This window comes from Balaenoptera ricei, chromosome 10, assembly GCF_028023285.1.
Source record: "Balaenoptera ricei isolate mBalRic1 chromosome 10, mBalRic1.hap2, whole genome shotgun sequence".
In the NCBI taxonomy this organism is placed as follows: Eukaryota; Metazoa; Chordata; class Mammalia; order Artiodactyla; family Balaenopteridae; genus Balaenoptera; species Balaenoptera ricei.
The window spans coordinates 12769437-12792869 of NC_082648.1; the positions used below are offsets into that span (position 1 = coordinate 12769437).

The following is a 23433-nucleotide window of genomic DNA, read 5'->3' on the forward strand; positions in this document are numbered from 1 at the left end:
CACTATTTCACTGCATATTCTATGCAGTTTCAGCTTCTGCTCAAATTTATGACATTATTATGGGGTCAGATGTGATCTTTTGCTCAAGATTCTGAAAATGAAAAGAATTTTCCTGGGGGCATGAGAAAGTAGCTACCACAGGTTCAGAGGCTAAGCATGGGACAGTCCATCCATTCTGTCTCTGCTGGCAGGTCTGATTCTAGAGATCCTGTCACAGATTCCAAAGCACATGGCGGCGGCCCTGGTCTCTTGTGATTACCACACCTGAAGAAAGATAATGGCGCTGAAAATTGGGTGGAGGGTCTACCATGTGTAGGTCGTTTTTAAAAAAGGATTAGGATTCGGTAGTTGGAAAGTTGAAAGCAAACAGGCTATAATCAAAGTCTATAGAGAGGATGAGAGCAAAGGCTGGTGAAGATGAACCGGTAGACACTCCAGCCACTGTCTCAGCGCCATCCTCTATCAGGCCTCTTGGGTAGGAGGGCTCTGGGTAAGAGTAAAGAGGCAGAAATACTACTTCTCCAAATGTCAAAAATATTATAGGGTAGAAAAAAATAGCATTCAGAGGAACAGTCACTGAGATAAACATTTTGAGCAATTTCCTGAAGAAGTAAATCGGAAAAACATATGTATAATTCTTCCTTATGTCCCTAGCCACTGTCCCCCTGTTGCCTTAGGAAAAAGGTATAAATTATACAGTCAATTAAATCTCAAAATGACTAATACATAAAAAGTGTTTAAGTCCTGTTTAGGAAAGATGAATTTGAAAATTCGAAAAAGTTAAATTTTGCTCAAAAGTTGTAATTACCTGTATAGTATGCGTGTAAGGTGGGTCAGCACGCCCTAATCCAGACTCTGGAGGCCTCACGATATCCAAAATGTTGTTTGGCACAAATCCAGAATCTCCACTTGCATTTCGAACTTTCCACCATTGCTTCCTATCATCAAGGATCTGTCATCATGCAAGAAAATAAAGGCGGCATTTCTGTACCAAAACTGAACGATGAAGGAAGTTCGATTTTTATTCTTAGACCAAGAAAATGGTTTCACTTTTAATACGCTGACTCAGCATCAACATACTGTGGGTTAAGTGATTGTCAGGAATTACACTAAGAATTACAATTACTATATAGAACAGCTTTGGTACCACTCTACCCAAGGTCCACATTACCTCCCAAGAATGCTTAGCTATTTGCGGTATTTGAAGTACTTAAGATGAGTTACTTGGAAAAGGTCTATTGTCTCCATCCTTAGAATAGAGAGGAAAGGTATAAAAACATTTTTTTTACTATTGTAACTATGCCATATTATATATTAAAGAAGATGAAGTCTCAGTTATAACTGAAGAAAGAAATTTGAGAGTCATGGTAGATTATTCCCAAAACCATTAGCACTCACTGCTGGTTACATTTGTGCAAGGGTACTAAAATAGAAAGGAGGAAATGTTTTCTCTTATTAAAATATTATGGTGCATCTACATCTGAAGTGATAACCAGCCTTGATTCCAGAATGAATAAAGGCCAGAAGAAGGAAAAGGGCAAAGTAAGCCAAGAAATCCAACCCCACCCCCGCAAAGAAACAAAAAACAGATAAAGCAGCTACCCCGCCTATATAGATATAGGTATCTATAATATGCTGTGTATCCTTGGTAAAACAAAATAACACTGAAGAATAATTTCTTGACCTCAGCATTTCTTTGAGGAAGGTTTAGATATATACCAGAAAAGGAATACAATAAATCCACTTTATTAAGAGTATAAAAGAGGTAAAATTCTATTACCTCTAAAATATCATCCTTTTGAACTGAGAGCTCACTGTTGTTCCTTGCCACAAAGTCATACCTGGATTTGGCATATCTCTTGGGTTGTAGATCATAATTTCTACAAAAAGAAAGAAAAAAGATAATCACTCTGCTAGCTTTTCCTAAAGGCTGAAAGCAGAAGTAAAACACTAAGGCAAGCCAATGCCTACCAGAAACCATTTGGACAAGTTATTTAGATAGTAGTTAATTTTATTATATTTTATAGGATATGAGAATATGAGTACTTAATTTTATTATATTTTGGAGATTTTACCATTAAAATGAACAAACTATGGCTAGAGTAAAAATAAATAATGCAAAATTATAAAGCTAGTTAGTGCTAAGCCAAATCTAGAATGCAAATCTATGAATTCTTTGTCCATTAAATCTAATATCCAAAATACTGGATATTGCTTTGTTAACCACCATTTCTACCATGAAAGAACCAGGATAATGGTCAATGTTACCATTTTTCATAAAATTAAAGGAGACTAAAGATAATGTCCAAAGTGGTGATTTAAATTATATGTTGATTTCACTAATTCAAGCAATGTCTTCAATTCATTAACCAAATATATATGAAAAAATTATGACTAAGTGTCAATATTCAGGAAAGCTTTGTCCAGTTATCCAAAATGCAAAGGAACGTATGGATTAAGTACAAGAGCAATAACACTTCTTAGTTAATTTGTTAATTAATTAATTCACTATAAACTTATTTTAAGAGTAAGAATAGGTGTATTTTTTTAAAAAGAAAACTTTATTTAAAAACAAAATACTTCTTTTAATCATTAAATGACCATTAATAGATTTAACAACATAATTTTAAAATACTTTTATATAATATAATAAAACCTGGTATATCAACAATGTAATAATATTATCTTCATTTCAATAATGAAATAATAACTTTAATTATTTTTTAACTAATTTTACTCCCTAATCTTCTCCTCCATTTACATTCCCACATTTCCTCTGTAAGAGAAAAAGCAGGAAGGCGCTAATGATGTTTGGTCATCCTTCCTCTGTCAAGTGGCCATTCTGCTTGCTGCCCACCAAGATCTTCTGGAATAGTGAGTCACAGCAGGGCCTGCATGCAGGACAGTTGTGGGCACAGTATATCTTGTCATCATAGGTAATCTGCTACCTCTTGGATAGTAACTCCAGGAGAAGAGAAACAGGAACAAAGGAAAATCATAGCCTGTAAACCATATTGGCAATTTTGGGTATATTAAAAAACTAAGAAAATGTGGAAAAAGTGAAATTATGGCCAAATAATTATTATATATTATGAATAATAATAAATTTTAAACTGTGTTCCATGGATTTCCTACCCCTATCTCTAGTTTTATATGATCACGTTCCATTAAAATTTCATTTGAGGGGGATAAACGTGTTTCAATCACTCCAAAGGTTAGCAAAACAGTAGTAACTTCAGTTTTCTATCTTTCTCTCCTCCCTCATGTTCTTCTGTCCAAATCACTGCTGATAACAGAGAGTTGAATGTACTGTTTAGCAAAGGGAAGAATAACTCTCTGCCACTGTGTATATGAATTAATGGGTTGGTTAAAAGAAAAGCTGACTGTAGTTCTCATTGAAGTCTTTGCTGTCTTGCATGTCTCAGAAGTGACTACCCAGCCATGCACTTACAAAGTGCTTTAGAATTTACAAATATTTACGGTTTATAGTTTCTTGCCCTCTATAGATTAAATGTGGGTATGACACTGACCATAGTTATCAATCTGAAAATCACACTTTGTAATTTTTCAGATGTACCAAAGTTTCTTAAGAGATCTAGAATGTATCACAATGCATGATCTCCATTTCTGATTTGGAGTTACAGATACCCACCCGATACAGAGTAGACACGGAGATGGCAATAATCTGAAACTTCTCTAAAACATGAATTGCTTTTGAATAGCAGTAAACTATAATCCATCGAAGGTGAGGGCGCTAAATTCAATAGGTGGTTTCCCTAAATGACACTGTAATTCCACTGAAGAGTGAATATACTTCATATGGTATTTACTGCATTCCTGGCATGTAATCGAGTTTAAGATGAATAATAATTATTGTAAAAACAAATTCCAAACCTCTGTATTACATATCAGACCAGAACTTTCAGACAGTTTTTGCACTAATTATGACAAATTTTCTTAGCAACCTCAATGATCCAGGTGTCTATTAAAACTATCCAGCTCCTATTATAATAGCCTAGGGGAGAAATTGGACCCATAAAGGCAACTGAGATATACAATTTACTCCTTTTAAAAAAATTATTTCTCTGGCTAAATATTGACAGTCTTAAGATCTATATACTTGAATATCCCTTCATGGAATTTCCTTCACTAATCTGAAATAATTTCTAGAATACTGACAGCTAAGACAGAAAAAAAGGAAAAAGAAAGTATTAGGATGAGGAACAAGTTTCTCAAGAAGAATTTCCATGAAATAAGCTTTAAACTTCAAAACTGATTTTCACCTGTATCTCCTAAAAATTGAATCTACAATTCAAACTTCTTTCATATGTTGGCATTTTCAAAATGTATTATTCATTGCCGACTTTTCTTTGTACTGAATTTAATACGTTACTGGTGCCCTTAGAATAATAACTGTATAATTTCCACATCATTTTACTTAAGTATTACCTCTGTTATCACTCCTGACAAAAAACCAAAATTTTAAATCCCACCTTCTTTAGATTCTATTAAGAAAAGAATATACTGAAGAGAAATTAAGGGCATGTAACACTCATAGTAAGACAGGCTTTGAGGTAGGAAAGTACCTCAAAGTGGGATAGGACAAGCTCTCTACCCCACTTCATCTGAATGATCATTCTCCCATATCCTTGTTATCAATATTTCACCTTTTTTCTTTCTCTTATGTGTATGGCTTGGCCTCTACGTAAACCTCACATGCAGTTTACACTGCAAACAAGATTGAAAAAGTGACCCTATTTCAATTCAATTTATTTCTTCCCCATCTCAATTCTCCATTTTTGCCTATATTGAATTTTTGGAGAGAGAAAAATATGGGAAAATAAATGAAATATAAAACTGGAAAGTGAATATAAAAACTGAAATGGTAAAAATGGCAAATAAGGCATTGATTCTGTCTAAATATTCAGTTTATACTTAGTTTAAATACTTCTATCTAAAGGAAGGTTTGTTTGTTTTTATTGGGGGAGATAAAGATGGAAATTATTTCCTTTAAAAGTTACAGAGCTGGAAAGATCCTTAGAGACCATCTGGTACAAACTAGAGAGTTTCAAAACAATTCTTCTTCTTAATTCACAGATTCTGACAGAGGCATCTTTTAAAAAATGGAAAGTCATCCAATGGCATTTGCACTAAGTTAGAATTATAGACTGGAGACTTTGCTCATCAAAGCCAGCTCTATAAAGGAACAACTGAAACTTTAACAAACAATTAATAGATGGAAAGCTCAAAGAAGTAGTGAACAGTGCAGACACTAGCACCTCTATTTGCACTAAACCAGAGATAATCATCCACAGCTCTCCAAATGATGCCCATGAAATGTTACCTATCTACATGGCGATGAGGAGTTGGCTTAAAAGCAACAGCGGCTTCCCCTTGGTCCACCTGGGGCCCTCTTCCATAAATGTTATTGAATACTGTGTACCCATCAGCTGGAGGATATTCTGATACACTGGAGTGCTGAAAGACAGAGGAGGAAAGATTAAAGAATCACCAATACTATTTGAATGAGCACTGACGTCAGTTAACAAGAACCCTCCACTACATTGTGGTCAGTTTCATTTTCAAGTGATTGACCATTATATATTAATAAATTATGAAATGAGGGCTTTTGTCAAAGACCTATTTATAATAAGAAAAGTAATTAGTGCAAAGACTAAATCTTAATTCAGGAAATAACCAATGCTTTTATTGTATAAAAGCAATAAATTCTTTCCTCTGGTATTTCAGTAATAGGTGATTTTGGTATTAGGCAGACTTTAACAGCTTGTATAAAATAAAACTGGTTTAAAAACAGCAACAATAAAACCCTTAACTTTGGCTTTCTATGTTTAAGAAACAGACCTTTACCACCCTAGCAAAGTAAATACTATCACATGAAAATCATCTGAACTCTATGCGTTAAAATTATACCACCCTCTCTCATTATTCTCATTTTTTAAATGTACATGGACACTATTTTTAATTTTTTTTAAATGGCAGCACTATTATCAGATTTACTGTTAAGGAAAACACAGAAACGCAAAAACACATTGATCTTGACAGTCCAGGATAAGGAAAAAGAAAGTACTTTGTCCAGGATAAGACAAAGCTGGAGTCACTTCTTTTTTCAGTTAACACAACGCAGACATGAGCCTAATGGGCTACCGGGAGGGAGAACCGAAATCTATGGGTCCCATTAAGCAGCATGGCTTTAAAGCTATGGGGCAAAAACAAAGAAACAAACCAGAAAAGTTCATCTACAAATTCTGTATTGTTTCCTTATGTAAAATGAAGTATGGTGGATGCACAACAGATCCTAAAGCGTTGGAATTCCTTGGCTATTTCAATTGTTTATGGATTCACTGGGACAAAATATTTGAAATTGGGAATGTTTTAGAAAAGTTCTGAATGCACATTTACTGTAGTTGATTCAAATGACAAAGTTGGCAGGAGTAAGGCTGAGTTCATCCACAGGCAGTGTAGGTGAGGTGTCTCCAATGGACTGCTATTGATGTCAAAGTACCCACATTATATTACTCCTGTGGAATATATATCAGGAGACTGCACTTAACATACAAATACAGATAAACAACTTTTACCCTTTAAATACCTTAGCTTAAACCAGCAACAAAGTGAAAAGGCAATCTATAGCATGGGAGAAATCATATACCTGATCATATATCTGATAAGAGGTTAATATCCAAAATATATAAAGAACACATACAACTCAATAGCAAAAAGCAAATAATCCAGTTAAGAAATGGGCAGAGGAAGTAAAAAGACATTTTTCCAAAGACATACAAATGGTCAACAGGTATATGTCAGGGTGCTTAGCATCACTAATCATCAGGGAAATGCAAATCAAAACCACACTGAGATATCACCTCATACCTGATAATAGCTATTGTCAAAAAGACAAGAGAGAACAAGCATTGACAAGGATGTGGAGAAAAGGGAACCCCTGTGCCCTGTTGGTGCGAATGTAAATTGGTGAAGCCACTGTGAAAACAGTATGGAAGTTTCTCGAAAAATTAAAAATAGAACTACCATATGATTCAGCAGTCCCACTACTGGGTATAATACTGAAGAAAATGAAACTAGGATCTCAAAGAGAATTCTGAACCCCAAGGTTCACTACAGCATTACTCACAATAGCCAAGATATGGAAACAACCTAAGTGTCCATCACAGATGAGTGGATAAGTAAAATGTGGTATGTATGTATATGCACTGGAGTATTATTCAGCCATGAGAAGGAAGAAAATCCTGCCATTTGTGACAACATGGATACATCTTGAGGACATTATACTAAGTGAAATAAGAAAGATAGAGAAAGACAAACACCACATGATATCACTTATATGTGGAATGTAAAAAAAAGAGTCAAGCTCATAGAAACAGAGAGTAGAAAAGTGGTTGCCAGAGCTGGGGGTGGGGGACAGAGGGAGAGGTTGGTAAAAGCGTACAAACTTTCAGCTATAAATGAATAAGGTCTAAGGATCTAATAAAAATGTGGTGACTATAGTTGATGACACTGTATTATATAATTAAAATTTTCGAAGAGAGTGGAACTTAAATGTTCTCAACAACAGATAAACATGTGAGGAGATGGATGTGTTATTTAGCTAGATGGGGGGGGGGAGTCCTCTCACAGTGTATACATACATCAAATAATTACAATACACACTTTAAATATCTTACATTTTTATTTGTCAATTACACCTCCATAAAGCTGGAATTAAAAAATAAAATAAAGAACAAATAGCTTAATTAATTCAGTTCATCACTTCCCTAGGAGAGACCAGAGGCACTACATGATCAGGCCATTTTTTTGTTGTTGTTAAATGCTGTTATAAAAGGGAGGAGCTGAGGAAACAGAATCACCCACACCTTCCGCCTGGCTCTGAACATTAACAGTGAGGTCGGACAGTATGAAGTCACCGGGTCCTGAGAGTGACTGGGAATATCAGAAGGGAGGAGAGAAATGATGACAAGTGACTCACTGATGACTACACAACACTGCTCAGGGCGGCTGCTGCTTCAGAGGAAGGAAAGAAGCTGAGTGCTGCCACCCATGTTTGTCATGCCTTGTCACCTATGCCACCAGATCCTGAATCACCCAGGTCTTGTTCTGAATGCATTTATTATAGGTGCAATAAAGTATAATAAAATCTCTCTTCTGGGGATGATTGCATGTTACACATTTTTAAGTCACCATTACTTTGGTCTCTTTTCCAACAAAATCTTAAGGTATAAAATCCCATAGAACTGCTAGCAGGTGCTTTTCAATTCATTTTTTTTCAAACCTCTGAATAAGTGCTTAAGCCATAAAATGGACAATAGTTTACAACAGGAAAATGATAACTCATTACGAGGAAGAATTCTCAATAATTCTTCTTTTAAAGTTACTTATTCTCTGAGAGTAGACAAACTTTTACACTGGAAGCCAGAACACATTACTCTCTCTTTAAATAAACAAATTGAAAAAGAACTCACAAAAGTGCATTTCTGAGGCATACATTATAAAGTGGATATATTTTCTTATTTAAGATATGAGGACTGTAAACTAGAAATTTCTATGATTTGAAAATACTCAGCTGTAACTATAGCAACAGCAAGTGTATCATAATTTCATGTTTGATTACATTTTTTTCCTCTAGAAAAGCTGCCCTTTACGAGGAAGGAAAATTCATTGTGATGAGGTCTGAACTATAAAATACAGCTAGGGAGATATGTCTGCTAACCTGCACCCAGAACTGTGAGGTCACCTTCTTAATCACTCAGTTACAGGGAAGGGCAGTTACAGAATCCACTTGTACCATTATATGCAGCCAGAGGAAAAAACAATTCCAGTAGAAAAAGATTACTTTCAGAGAAGTATATTTGCTTTATTTTTAAAGTTTCAGAATTTAACCAATCTTCTATAACACTATGGCTATTGTCAAAAGAAACGATTTTAAGAAATTTAATTTATATAAATGTTTCTCCCTAAAAGTGAGGATATACTCCAGTTGCCTAATTCATTCCTTGATATATTTGCCACATTGTAAATATCCACAGGGATCGGAGAAGATTAATCTAAGGAATTAAATAAAGGAAATGAACAGGACTTCAAGGAGGACCTAGTCATGAATTTTCTGTTGCTTCTTCAAACTAGACCTCATTCATCTGACTCCTTGGGCTCTGACCATCCTGCTCAGTGTGGTTCAGCTTTAGGTAGTGTTCAATTTTCTTTTCTGTCAGAACAAGAATTGCCATAGAAAAATCATTTTTAAGGAATGTGAAGAGATCATCATACCCAGTTTCAATCCCTCGATTTGCTCCCCCAATAAATCACCATCTAAAGCTTACTAAAGATCATAAAAGATACAATATATTTTATGATCTCCGCAGGATGTAATAGTGTTATAAATCATCATTTGGACCTGGGACTGGAGTCCAGGAGAAGCTTTGGCCTTCTAGCCAGGCTGATAGGACTTCGGGAGGTTTAGAACGAGGCCAAAAAATAAAAGAAAGAAAGAAAGAAATGGGACATTCGGGAAAGAGCTGCTTGGGAGGGGCTTAAAGGTCCTGGGTCCAAGGAACTGTCTTGAGGGTCTGATGATAGGAGAGGAAAATAGAAAGAATAGGCGAAGCAGCAGTGGGGCAATTCCCTGATAAGCAGAGAAAGCACACAGTCCAAAGGACGGGATCACCAGGGCTCAAGAGCACTGATACGACGGACAAGGAGGAGAGCTGGCAGGTTGTGAGGTGTGTTATGGGCTGGGTTTGGGCTTCACAGGGAAACAGAGCAACTGTCACCATGACAAAGAGGTGAGAGGTACCTAGAGCAGCAGGACATCTAGTCACTGATTTGAGAACAGTCTTCAGATCAGTAAAGGGAGAACTCACAATCAGAATTACAAGAGAACGCACAGACTATTGCACTTCCCACAACAGATGATACTGAAAGACTACCTCTGTGGATAATCTTTTTGTTTCTTGCTTGCGATGCTGTTCTGCTGCGTTTGCCACAGACTCGGTCAGTTGATAGAGATCCGGTTCCACTGATGTTCCCATGAAGTTCAGCATCGGGGGCTCCCAACCACTGCGGAAGCGCGGGACATAGGGTGGGATAAACTGTTCTTTTGGCCACTCTGCTCTGCAGAAGGACATTAAGACATACAAACAGCAAAATTAAGAAACACCTCCATGCTCCAAATGATCTTCAGTAAGGCTAGCCATGAAAAAACAAAAACAAATAACAACAAAAACAATTCCCACCTAGTCTGCCCTCTTTCTATCCAAACAGAGAAAGTAAACATTTTATGCTAGTATTTGATGCTGATAAAATGAAAGGAAGGCTGAATTCTAGTTTATGATCTGCTTTCACTACATTGCCTCAATTCTCCATTAATTCAACCTTTTAACATAAATATACACCTTCGACAATTTGAGAAAGGAATGTGAAGCTAGAAAGCTGGTAAGTACTCAGGACATAAGCTTCTCAAAGCATCAAGTAGTTTCTGATCCTCATCTTTCCCTTCACTCCCCTCCCGTTATCGTGAAGCTTCCTGATACGAGATGTATTCTTCAAAAGACAAACAGCAGACAATATTCTTAAGGCTCATGATCTTTTAAGTTATGAAGTCTCCTAAAATGAAGCACATTACTGATTTTATAAATTAAATGGATCAGCTAGGTTTTCATCAGTAAAATCAAGTTAGTACTAATCTGTAATATAATCATGACCCATTCATCACTTAGTAACTCTGAGACTTATTCCTATAAGCTCCTAATCACTCAGGAACCACAAAAAAATAACTGGGAGAGACATTATTAAATTCTGCTAAAATATGTTGTTTTATCTTTCACACATGATTTAATTCTTCAGGTTATACTTCTAGTGTGATGAAATGATTCAGGTTATTATGTTCCTTTATGATTCTTTTTTATCTTTATGAGTTTTTAAGTCAGTATATTCATTTCCTAATACTCTAAATGATTAGGATCTGAAATGACCATTTTCTCATGTCAAGGGCTAACAATATGAATTCCTTTTGATGTAGCTTTCCTAATAGTCATTAATTTTCTCATTTTGAGGTAGGACCCAAGACAAAGAAATTAAAAATCCTGAACTATTTTAGTACTATGAGATCTGATAAATTTAATAGGGTTTATGGAAAAAAATGAAAAGATCCCTACCTAGGCTTACCATAAAATCATAACCTACATAAATCTAATAGATTTAAGAAATCTATTTAACCAGTTTTTACATAGTATGATATATAAATATGATACAATATGTTACATTAATATATAAATAATATGCAAAAATAAATTTAGATAACATTTTCAATTAAAAAAGCAACAACTGCAGTGCTCTTAAAGAATCTTCTGCTTGGTAAACCACTCCATGTGTAAACCATATTCCAACACAAGCAGTTGCCGAAGTCCAGAACATAAGTGGGAATGGTTATATATATTTCAATAGAAGAACAGCAGAAAAAAAATATGAATTGGTCCGTTACTTTCAGGCTAGCCTAAAAGCATTACGAAGACAAACTTCCAAGTGACCATACTGAATGATTTACTCTAAGTAGTGAGAGAAATAAAAAGATTCAAATAAATGAGGAAAGCAGAAGTTATTTAATCACATATAATGAAATGAGAAATATTTTTATAACTTGCTTGGCTCAGCAAACTTGAATCCTGCAACTGTTAGTGATTTCTTTTCCACAGTCACCTTACTGACGAGAGACAATTCTTAAAATTATCCCCTCCTCTTTTCCATTCCCACCACCATGGCTCTAGTCCCAGGGAATGCTGATTGATAAGGAACCTCTACTATTGCATTATCGTCCCAAGGGGCCTCATGCCTCTAGTAACTTTTGTCCATGTCCTTATTAGACTCAATGACCAGACTGATCTTTCGAAGGTCCGGTTGTGTCACACTCCTATTCACAAAGCTATTGGTTCTCTGCAGCCTACAGAACCATACTCCAGCTCCTTAGCATGGCACTGGGAGCCTGAACCCAGCCCTGCTCATCTCTGTACACCTCATTCATCACTATTCCTCTGCCTCCCATTCTCCACAATCCCCCACTACCCAAAGTCTATACTCCGGCTAAACCCACACTCACGCTCCATTCTCTTGACTTTTTGCTTCATGGCTTCACTTATGCTGCTCTCGCTACTGAGCATGCCCTTTCCCTGCTATGTATTTGTGGAAATCCTACTCGTCCTGCTGAAAGGCAGCTGAGCAAAATAATTATGAACATCTACTTCAGGGCCAGGTTGCCTGGATTCAAATCCCAGGTCTGTCGCTTACGAGTTGTGTGGCTTTGGGCAAATTACTTAACCTCTCTTTGCCTCAGTTCCCTCACCTGTAAAATAGCATAAAAATGGAACTTACGTAAGGTGCATGGAAGAGTTCCTAGCAAACACTATATGTTCACCCTTGTTTATACACATACACCTACTAGTGTTATTATCTGTTGATTTTAAATGCCAGCTCTTCTTTGAAAGCTAACCACCCTCCTCTCTAAACCCTCTTCCTGACGGCTCCATCTTGCCAAGTGACAGCAGTTTATTTATGAGTCACCCCTGGTACTCATCGTATCTTACACTGCACACTTCTATGTTCTCCACTAGACCTCCAGCTTTTTAAGGGTTTAGCCTTTTTCATCTACAACACCTACTCCTTCATACATAGAAGGTTAAATGAATCTCTCACTAGATTCATGTACTAAACAAAGAACAATACTTAAAGTATTACAGGTATTCAATGCTAGACTCATATATATGTTTACCTGGCTTTCATCCACGAGTCGCCCAATGACACCCACAGCTGCCTCTCATCGACATTGACAGTGTAACTCAAGAAATCGATTGTGTCCTTAGTCAGTAGGGGGCTGAGTACTGAACTGGCTAGTTCAGGACCTCCTGTTGCCTGCACAACCTAAAATGGCAACAAATCATTTTTTAGCAAGAAGATGATTATCTGTACATTTTCAAAATGTGTAGATAAAAAAACCCATGATAAAAACAAGCAGTTTTTATATACTCAAATTAAATCTTCATCCAGATCCATCTTTCCAGCCCAATGGTGCCTAATAATCTAAAATGAAAAGTTAATAGTTTAACAACTTTCACAGGATCTATCTATTGGCTTCATATGACTGTACTTTCCCTGGAAAGTACTAATGGCTATCCAGAGAATTCTAAGTCAGGTGGTTTAACGATCGCTGCCTTAAAAAAAAATATATGTATTTCTACTGGAAAATCTATTATATCAAACTTGAAAAATACGGTTCCAGAAACGAGTACTTTAGGGAGAAACAAGGCTCGAGTTAAGTCTATGGCTGTGCCTATAAAGACATACAAAAATAAAGGGATCCAGAGAGAAAGGTGAGGGAAAGATGAGAACTGGTCCTCTGAATCTATGGTATTTCTTCCCAGAATTTAATTCTAGGAAATCGCCCTGATTTAAAAGAGATAACTTAATGATTAGCAAAAACAAATAAACAGGTGCAACTCTCTGATAAGCAAAATGATGGTAAGTAGATGTCTGAAAGCTGCTCCAATTTTATTACTCAGGGGCTATTTCCTGGTTAAGGAATGGTAATCTCCTAGAGCAGAAACCAGAGCCCTTTTATAAAAATCTCACCTTCCCAGAGATACGGCACAAGAATAAAGGGATTTTTTTTTCTGAATGGCTCCAGGCCAAGAGTCAATTCCTCTCCAGCCATCCAGGTGTGCTGAGCCCGTGATTCTGTTTTATGCGTCTGTGCCTTCGCACATGCTGCTTCCCAGCCCCCAGAAGGCCCTTCCTCATCATTTTAAATAGAGCTCTCCTCGGGTACCACCTCTTCTGAGAAGCCCTTCTTAACCCCACAGTGTAACTCTGAGGCACCCTGGGCTCCTCAAGCATGCATGTCAGCTACACATGCCATTGTAACTTGGGCCTTATTTTTCAGTTCTCCTCCCTTGAGAACTTGGACCAAAACTTATCTGCCTTTGAACTGCAGAAGACACAGCGTTAGGGGAATGAATGAGAATAAGTGAAAGAAAAGATGAAGGATAAAGGAGGTGGGTAGACCCTTATTTGAGAACAAAACCTACCCTGAAAGCCTGGCATAGTGATTTTTTTTTTTTTTTTAATGTCCAAGCCCTATAAGCTCTAATAAATAGGCAGGAATAACTGACAGGGATAGTAAGGAAGTAAAGAAATATTAAAGATCTTCGGTTTACCAGTGGGAATAGGGAATGGAACAAAGGAAAGTAAATAAAAAGCTATGGGCCATAGTTCCCTCTGAAGAATGTAAGTAGGCACATATGCCTGCGTGTGTGCTGTGGGTACGCTTGCGTGGAGATGCTGAGGATACAGGCAGGGACTCAACAAGGTTTAAAGCCACTAAATTTTGTCTGACTGGTAGCAGGCCCTGAATTAATGTTCCTTTCCATCTCTCTTGTCCAAGTGAAATGTCTGGGACTCCGCAGACAGAACATTAAAAGAAGCAACAGAAGTACTATGTTTGGGAGACCATTAATAAGGAGTCATTTTTGAGAAAAGAAAATATAAAATAAAGCAATGTTTTCAGATACATAGCCTGATCACAAAGACTAATTTTTGTGTGTTAGGGAAACCAGTCCCACTATTTTATAGTTCTGCTCTGTGTAATGTCTAGATATCTGCTTATGATCTGTGAAAGACTTGTGAAAGGAATGAGAAGAGGTGGCAAAAACTGCTTTATAAACAATACTTCCTAACACTCAAACTAAGTATCAAATGTGTTGAAGAATAAAGAATAAAAATTTTGTTAATGAGCTAGCATCACTTTCTTTGCATATGGATGGCCTTGATCTAATTTTTAAAAGAGCTTAAAAAGCAACAATTCTTCAACAATAACTAAACAAGTAGAAATCGGATACTCTATTTATAGCAACAGCATACGGAAGCATTCATAAATTATTGATGTAGGCTCGGACTTTCACCTTCCAATTGCTTATCACCCAGTTCTGACATTCATGCTGATAAGGTTACGTACTTTCCTATGTTTGTAAGCAATATTCATTTCATATTCTACTTCAGGTCTTGTCTAGTTACCCTTGGGGAAAGAAGGATGAGATTTATCCCTTTTTGTTACTTGGATCCTTTGTCTCATTTTTTTCTGATAATCAAGCAAAATCTATGAGAAATGCTTGAATTTGCTCCATTTTTTATAAAGATTAAAGAACTCAATGACCATGGTCTTCATATGCTCTAAATCAAATTAGTGAAATTTATCTGCTTCACAGTTACCATTCTTACCCTTTAACAAAAATCATGGAAATAATCACACTACTAACAATTATCATTACTGCTATTATTATTCTACAAAGCAATTGTTTGCTCTTTTGACAGGATGAACCATTCAAAACCAGTCTACACATCCCTGTCTTGGCCCATCAAATAGGAAACTCTGTCCTCCGAGAAGTATTTAAAAGAAAGAGATTCTGCCTTCTTTCCATTCCTCTCTCACTTGCCCTCTCCACAAAAGGAGGAAAGACCTATCAAATTTGTGGTCTTGTGGAACTGTAGAAAAGGGTGATTTGTAGCCCAGTCTCTTTTGGAATCTGTCTGTGTGTAAGGCCAACAGCTGTTCCATCTGCTTTCTGTTGCCATGCTTTTCCCAAATCCCAGCACTTTTCTTTCTGCACTCAAATGTTATTTCAGCTAATTCTCCCAGCTGTCCTGTGGACAAGATGGTGGTATATGTTAGCTTGGAAAAACCACTATTAGACCGTTTGCAAATATAAGAAATAGAAAATGGGAAGGGAAGTATATTACTGTACCTATTTCATTAAACGTATAAGAAAAGAGCATACCCGGGTACTGAAAATCTAGAAAATGAAAATGTGTATCTTGGATCCCGGCCTATGAGACAAGTGATATAACCTTTTGCTGGACAAACTCATGGAAACATCCAGCTCCTTCACGAAAGGAATTGTTCCCAACGCACCATTTTGTTATCTTCAAAAATTATACCTTATGTAAAAAAACACATGTGCAAGAAGGGAGTTTTCTGGGAGAAAATCTGTATTATGTACATATCACTAGACCTGGCACATATGGGCCTCCCAAAGACTGACAATTGTCCCCCTAGTATCCATTCTCTTCTTCTCCCTTCTAGAAAGAGAAGCCCCTACATTTTAGATGGACACATAGCCACTCTGGTGGAGACTACATGCCTTTGGTGTTAGGGATGGCCATATGAGGAAGTTCCTGCCAATTGGATAATAGCAGAAATTGTCTAAGTTTGGAGTCACCTCCTTAAATACAATTCTTTGCCTTTGTACTACTGTTACAGGACATGGAGGTAAGTCAGCTTCCACCATAGAAATGCCTGACAGAGTATCTCAATTCCTCCTCTTGGAAACAGTTTCTTCGTTTGGCTTACAGAATACCTACCATGATATTCCTGTTTTTCTTCTCCTGACTTCCTGCTTCTTCTCACTCTTCTTTGCTGGTTCTTCTCACTCTTCTTTGCTGGTTCTTCTCACTCTCCAATCACTGAAATTACCTGAGGCTCCATCAGCCCTTGTTCTTCTTTATTTATCATCACTCCCTTGGTGACATCATCCAATTTCTTGGCTTTGCATGCAGAGGATTTATAACTCTAGGCCTGATTTCTCCACTGAACTCCAAATTCATACATTCAGCTACCAATGCAAATTTCTCCGTCTGGATATAAGTCACTTTTGACATTGTCTGAAGTGAATTCCTTACCTTCTGGCCCAAACCTGTCTTACCCACAGTCTTCCCCATCTCAGTTAACAATTAGTCCATCCTTCCAGTCTTAAGCCAAAACTTTGGAGATATCCTGGACTCTCATACAACATTTCCAACCTACCAGCAAATTGTGTTGCTTCTGTTTAATAACCAGAATGAGGGACTTCCCTGGTGGCACAGTGGTTAAGAATCCACCTGCCAATGCAGGGGACACGGGTTCAATCCCGTGTCCGGGAAGATCCCACATGCTGCAGAGCAACTAAGCCCGTGCGCCACAACTACTGAGCCTGCTCTCTAGAGACCGTGAGCCACAACTACCGAGCCTGTGTGCCACAACTACTGAAGCCCACGTGCTCTAGGGCCTGTACTCTGCAACAAGAGAAGCCACTGCAATGAGAAGCCCATGCGCCGCAACAAAGAGTAGCCCCCACTCGCCGCCACTAGAGAAAGTGCGCACACAGCAACGAAGACCCAACGCAGCCAAAAAAAAGAAAAAAATTAAGAAAGTAAATAAATAAAATAAAAAATTAAAAAAAAAATAACCAGAATGAAATCTCACCACCTCCAATGTTACCTGGTCCAAACAACATAATCTCCCATCTGGATTATTTCCATAGCCAGCTCAGTCCCTTCTTCCCTCAAATTTCTAAACATTGCAGCCAGAGCAATCCTTTTCTACTGAAACCCCTCCCAAAGTGTCAAAGGTTTCACAATGACCTATAAAGACCAATAAGATATGTCCTCCTGTTTGCTGACTTCATCTCCCTCTAGTTGAGATCTCCCCCCTCATTCTATTCAAGTCACTGTACCTATTTCTTCCAAGAACATGACTTGTATGTTACCATCTCAGTGCATCTACATTGGCTGTTCTCTGTCTGGAATTCTCTTCCTTCAGAAACCCACATGACTCATTCCTCACTTCATTTACTCAAATGATACCTTCTCAGTAAGTCGTTCCCTTAACCAACCCTATTCAAAAAGTGTGATACTCCACAACACACACACACACACACACACACACACACACACACGGCACTCCCTGTTCTCCTTCCCTGCTGTATTTTTCCACATAGCATTTATTTTGGGTGAATTATTTATATATTATTTAGGTTATTGACTGCCCCTCCACACTACAACATAAGTCCCGATAAGAATTTATGTGCTTTGTTCCTGATGAGCTACTAATAATGCCAAGCACATAGCAGGCTCTCAGTTAATGTTTGTTGAACAAAGGAATGAATGAATAAGTGAGTGAATCAGAGATAGCTCAAGAGATGGAGGAACACCTCACTGAAAGAAATCTGGATCTCTGAGTAACTTCATGGAGCAAAGACATCCATCCAGCATTGGACTCCTCACACCTAGCTTATTTTGTGAGAAGGAGAACATTTTCTATATTGTTCAAGCCATTTATATTACATACTAGTATATACTGAAACACTAGTGTCCAATAAATCTTTATTTCTTTTCATTTCCCTAGCTCTATCAGAGACATCAGTTTCCTCAGCTATAAAATAAGGTGTCTGGGCTTCCCTGGTGGCGCAGTGGTTGAGAATCTGCCTGCTAATGCAGGGAACACGGGTTCGAGCCCTGGTCTGGGAAGATCCCACATGCCACGGAGCAGCTGGGCCCGTGAGCCACAACTACTGAGCCTGCGCGTCTGGAGCCTGTGCCCCGCAACGGGAGGGGCTGCGATAGTAAAAGGCCCGCGCACCGCGATGAAGAGCGGTCCCCGCAACGCGATGAAGAGTGGCCCCCACTTGCCGCAACTAGAGAAAGCCCTCGCACGAACCAAAGACCCAACACAGCCAAAAATAAATAAATAAATAAATAAAGTAGCTATAAAATAAGGTGTCTGGACTAGATGATTTCTAAGGTTCTTTTAAACTCTCAAATTTCACATCCTCAGTGTTCACAGTAGATGGCAAAAGAAATAGTACCCATGCAAGGCAATGAAGAAAAACTGTCTAGATAATCTAGACAGACACGTGGGGTTGAAAAGATGCTAAGAATAATTACTTTCTTAAATTAACAAAATCTTACCATATTTAATGGAGTAAATAAAAAATGAACCAAATCTGCAGCACTAGGATTCTGGATGTGAGACTTCAATTTGGCCTGTAACATTAAAAAATCAGGCAAACCTATTACTATGATGTAATCGAGCCAAAGGTAGACATTCAAAAAGGTTCAACACAGACTCAAAGGAAGAGGTTTTTACTACTAGTTTCCCTTTTTTGTATCTTAATTAGCATGCGTGAGTTAGATTAGGAGAATTTCATTTTAAAAGACTGGAGTCATTCTTTTCTGATTAAATCTCTTAGATATACAGATTTTTGCAATCTGCTCTTCTAATTAAAGGCAAATCAAAACACACATACAAAAAAAAATCTATAACAACAATTTAATCTCTTAATTTGATCAGGTACATCCTGGCTAGACTTTGATCTCTTCCGTTTGTTTCTCTTAATTGTATATAAATAAATTTCACTTACCAGAAGGTTAAATCCATGTTTAAACTTTTGGAAACAGTCAACAAATGAGTCAGGAGGTGGAGGTTTTGCCCTCAGTGTTAAAACGCCCTCTAAAGAAATAAATGGGAGGAGGGGTAGATGAGAGCAAAGTTCCAAGAAAACTTATTCAATGAAAAAAATTAAAAAACACATTTATGTTTGTAAAATTTGATGATCACATCAGATATCATGCTATCTAGTTACCCTCCCACATCTCATAGTCTGACTGTAACAAATTAAGGTGATCCAACGTTTGAAATGGATTCCTCTACCCTTAGACACTACCAGATTACTCATCAATTCCATAGATTTATATTGTAGCCCTTCTATGCACCAATCATTGTGCTTATCACCGTGAAGACTATAAAAATGTATAAGTTACAGGCTCTACTCTTAAAGGCCTTAAAATCTATAGAAGACATGACTCAGATAAGTAACAGAGATATGTCAACTGAGAGCTTAAAAAGAGACTACAGATGGGGAAATGTATTCTTAAAGATGTTTCGTGGGGAAAGCAGCTTTTAAGATGGGATTTGAGAAGTCTGTTCCAGGGCAATTTGGTAAGAAAAACATCATGGTTGGATAAAAACAGCATTAGCAAAAACATGGAAAAAGGAAATTGCATGTACATGAAACAACAAACATAAAAGCAAAGAAACATGAGAATGGAAAAGCAGATCAAGGTTAGATTGTGAATGACCTTGACTGCCAGACCTCAACCGCCCGAGTTTGACTTATATCAATAGAACATGGGATTAACATGCTTTCCAGCAGAAGAATGAAGTGACCGCCTTCGAGCTTTAAGAAGACTGTCCTCACAGAATGGAAGACTAAAGCCTTGAGGGTTGCTTAGAAAGCTGGGTAAAAAAGGAGGCAGCTTGAAGCAGTGCTAGTTATGAAAATGAAAAGGGAAAAAACTGGGTACAAGGGACCGAAAAAATAAAATCAATGTTGGTTATAAGCTAGAGAATGGACTCATAAAAAAAATCTATGGCTTTGAATCTGGATGACCAAGAAGATAGTAAGTATACCCTTCGTAAACAGTACAAGAGGAGCAAGTGGTTTGAGGCATCAGAAAGCAGTAACACTTGATTTCAGAACGTATGGAGGTGAGGTATATCCACATACATCCATCTAGAAAACAAGTCTACAGGTCATATGCTTATGATATAGACAGAGCTAGAGAAAGATTTGGAAGTCATGTGAAATAAAAGGAATATTTATTTACTATTCCCTTATGTATTTCAACCTATACCATTTTGTTCCGTAATTATAATTTTATACATTTTGAGGTCATTTTAAATAGCTGAACCACAGCATACTTAAAAACTGCTTGTAGGTGACCCGAATGTACTGTTTCGTGTTTTGTGATAAGAAATTAAAATCCACTGACATTTTAAACTATTTTAATGAGAAAAGTCAATCCTTTTATTTAACAAAATAATGAGGTTCTATATTTACAATTAAATAAATTCAAATATGGGAAGAATGGTGCTATGACTTTCTTTAACAGACATTACTTTTATAATGACTAATGAAAACTATAGACAGATGGTCACTACTGAATCTCAGAGTCTCTGTAATTTAGGTAAAGTGTCCTAGAGTCTTTCTTTACTGTGGCCAACTTGGGACCAAATGGACTCTTCCCCAGGCTCATCTTAATCTCTGCCTATATCACTGGCGCTATCTCAAAACCAGAAAAGGGACCTTGGTCCCTGGTCAATGGAGTCTTATTGAACAGCTCAGAAGGGCAGACACTCTGCCTAGCACTGGCATTCTGAATGGTCTTTAGAAGGTTAAGAAAATCCAACTTACCTCCTGGTCCTTTCTTTTTACCTTTCTTAGCTTTCTTCCTTTTAGAAAGCTCAGAAAATGCTTCAGCTGCTTTTTGGAGTTTTGTGATAAAAAATTCAATGTCATCCAAAATGTGGTTTAAGATTTGCTGGAATTAGAAATTACAGAATAAAATATAAAACAAGGGAAAACTATTTTTGCCTTAGCTGTACACTGTGAAGGAAAATCAGAAAGTTAAAAAAAAAAGAAAGAAAGAAAAGAAAAAGGAACACCTCCCACATGCAAATTTCAAGTTTATCACTAATTCTAAGAAAAAGTTTTGAACTAAATATACCTGTGGCTAAAGTCTAACATTTACATTTTTTTAGCTTAATTTTGTTCTATTTTCAATACCATAAAGAAAGCATTCACAATATCTATTCAGATTATTACTTATTTTCAATTACTCTGATCTTTTCACTGTGCTCGCCCACATAAAGTTAGGGGAAAAATTTCCAAGAAACAGTTTGTTAGAACAGCACTGATCATTTCTGTTTTTCTAATAAATTTTCCAGTAAAGCACTGACAATGTTATTTCATGGAATTAAAGGGCTATAGAGTGTTATGATAACCTAATAAACACATAGATAATCTGCAATAATAGGCATTAATAAGCATTTCTTCTGGGTAAAACAGAATTAATGATGCACTATACTTTCAGAGATCATGAGATCAACTTTGATTATACTATATTGTATATTATATTATACATATTATATTATACATACTATAGTCTTACTAGACTTTCTCTTTTATGTGTGAAACTTGACATTCTTTTAACTAAAGAGTAAAAACTGAGATTAAATAAGCTTTTAAGTATTAAATAAAGTTTTAAGTATTAACAAGTAATACTGTGATGTAAAAATTAAATTCCAAACTTCAAATTCCTCTAAATATTTGTTTCCAAATAAGCTGAGAACATAAGTAGAGTATAAAAAGTAATTATGCTGATGTCATATTTTATGATTATGTCACAGGACATTGTCATTCTGCAAGGAAATTACTATGGAGAAATAAAAATAAATATAGCCTTATCCTTTATAAAGCATTAAAATGTACTTATCTACCCTTAAGAAATGCCACATAACTTTTATCTTTCAGGCATTATAAAATATTTTAGAATAAATGCCAGCAAGACAAATTTAGAAGATATTTCAATCATGGGTTACAAACTATGAGAAAAGAAAAACCCCTCAAATCTTGATAATTCAGCTTAAATTCCTTTGCAAACCAGTTGATATTCTAGTTCTATCGCAGCCTTAGTCTACTAATTAAATACTGGCATAAAGGCAAAAGTAGTTTAAAAAAATAATTCAAAGGGCATAACCACCACTGGAAAGAGAAAATATAGTTTCCACAAAACACCTTTATTTAAATCAACTTAATGTTCCCTGTTAATAATTTTTCCTCTTAAAAAAAAAAAGCCAATGATATAAAGATGGCTATTTCACTTACCACATCTCTGTCAATGCGAGCTGCCATCATCTCAGGTGTTTCTTCCTGCTGATGATAATGCCTTTGTTTCTCAACTAAAGAAAAGAGAATCATGTATCTTTCAACCTGTTGCTTAAGTGATACCAATATAGATAATCAAACATGCAAATTGGCTAGAAAAGAGCATCATTTGCAAAAGGAAACACCTCCACTGGGTACAAAAATCAAAGCTGTGCCCATCATCTCTGACGTGCATCCTTGCTACCACACTTGGCAGAGCTGCAGGACTGGCTTTCCATTTGTATGGGATTGATTTACACTGTAATTTCCCCTCTATTCTCTCTCTTTCCAAAGTCAGTTGCCAGTGGAACCGACCCTAACTTAGTACCCTTTAATTCCTACACAAGAAAAAAATATAAACCCACACTAAGCACCTACTTCTTAAAAGGGGCCGACTAAGTTCTAAGTTCTAAAGCTCCTAATTTTCATACCATCCAACATCATGACAACAGTAAAGCTTTGGGGGTTCTGACAGTAAAGTGCTTCTAAAATTGTAGTCTAATTAAGCTTAAAACCCACAATGTTGGGCTCATTATCATTTTAAGCCACAAGCTTTATAAGTAGAAATACCTACAAGAATTTTCAAATTAAAGAACCAAAGTCTTGAGGTGTTACGTTAGCTCAGTTGGCTAGACCATGATGTTAATCATGATCATTAGCATGAACTCCGTCCCGGTACAGGTCAGTTAACACTTCCACTAAACACAGATACTCATTCAAAGATTTCTCAGTAGATGAAATGAAAGAAAAATGGATGGATGAAACAGAAAAACCGTATCATCACTAATGGAGATACAACTCATGATGGAGCATCATGACTCATGATGTTCAATACAGAGAA

General features: G+C 36.8%; 1 protein-coding gene across 9 annotated transcripts in view; it reads right to left on the reverse strand.

Annotated features, from left to right (window-relative positions):
• EPS8 (epidermal growth factor receptor pathway substrate 8) overlaps positions 1 to 23433 on the reverse strand; it is a 198496-nt gene that overhangs the window by 25547 nt on the left and 149516 nt on the right. For 8 of the 9 annotated variants that reach the window (XM_059935373.1, XM_059935365.1, XM_059935368.1 and 5 more), the window contains 9 exons: positions 22554 to 22627; positions 21081 to 21207; positions 19248 to 19336; positions 18796 to 18870; positions 12791 to 12939; positions 9957 to 10140; positions 5345 to 5478; positions 1781 to 1880; positions 809 to 952 (listed from right to left, as the gene is read on the reverse strand). In XM_059935373.1, coding sequence (XP_059791356.1) covers positions 809 to 952; positions 1781 to 1880; positions 5345 to 5478; positions 9957 to 10140; positions 12791 to 12939; positions 18796 to 18870; positions 19248 to 19336; positions 21081 to 21207; positions 22554 to 22627 — 1076 coding nt within the window. Of the gene's footprint in view, positions 1 to 808; positions 953 to 1780; positions 1881 to 5344; positions 5479 to 8998; positions 9236 to 9956; positions 10141 to 12790; positions 12940 to 18795; positions 18871 to 19247; positions 19337 to 21080; positions 21208 to 22553; positions 22628 to 23433 lie in introns of those variants that run through there. The other variant, XM_059935372.1, reaches the window with a different exon arrangement.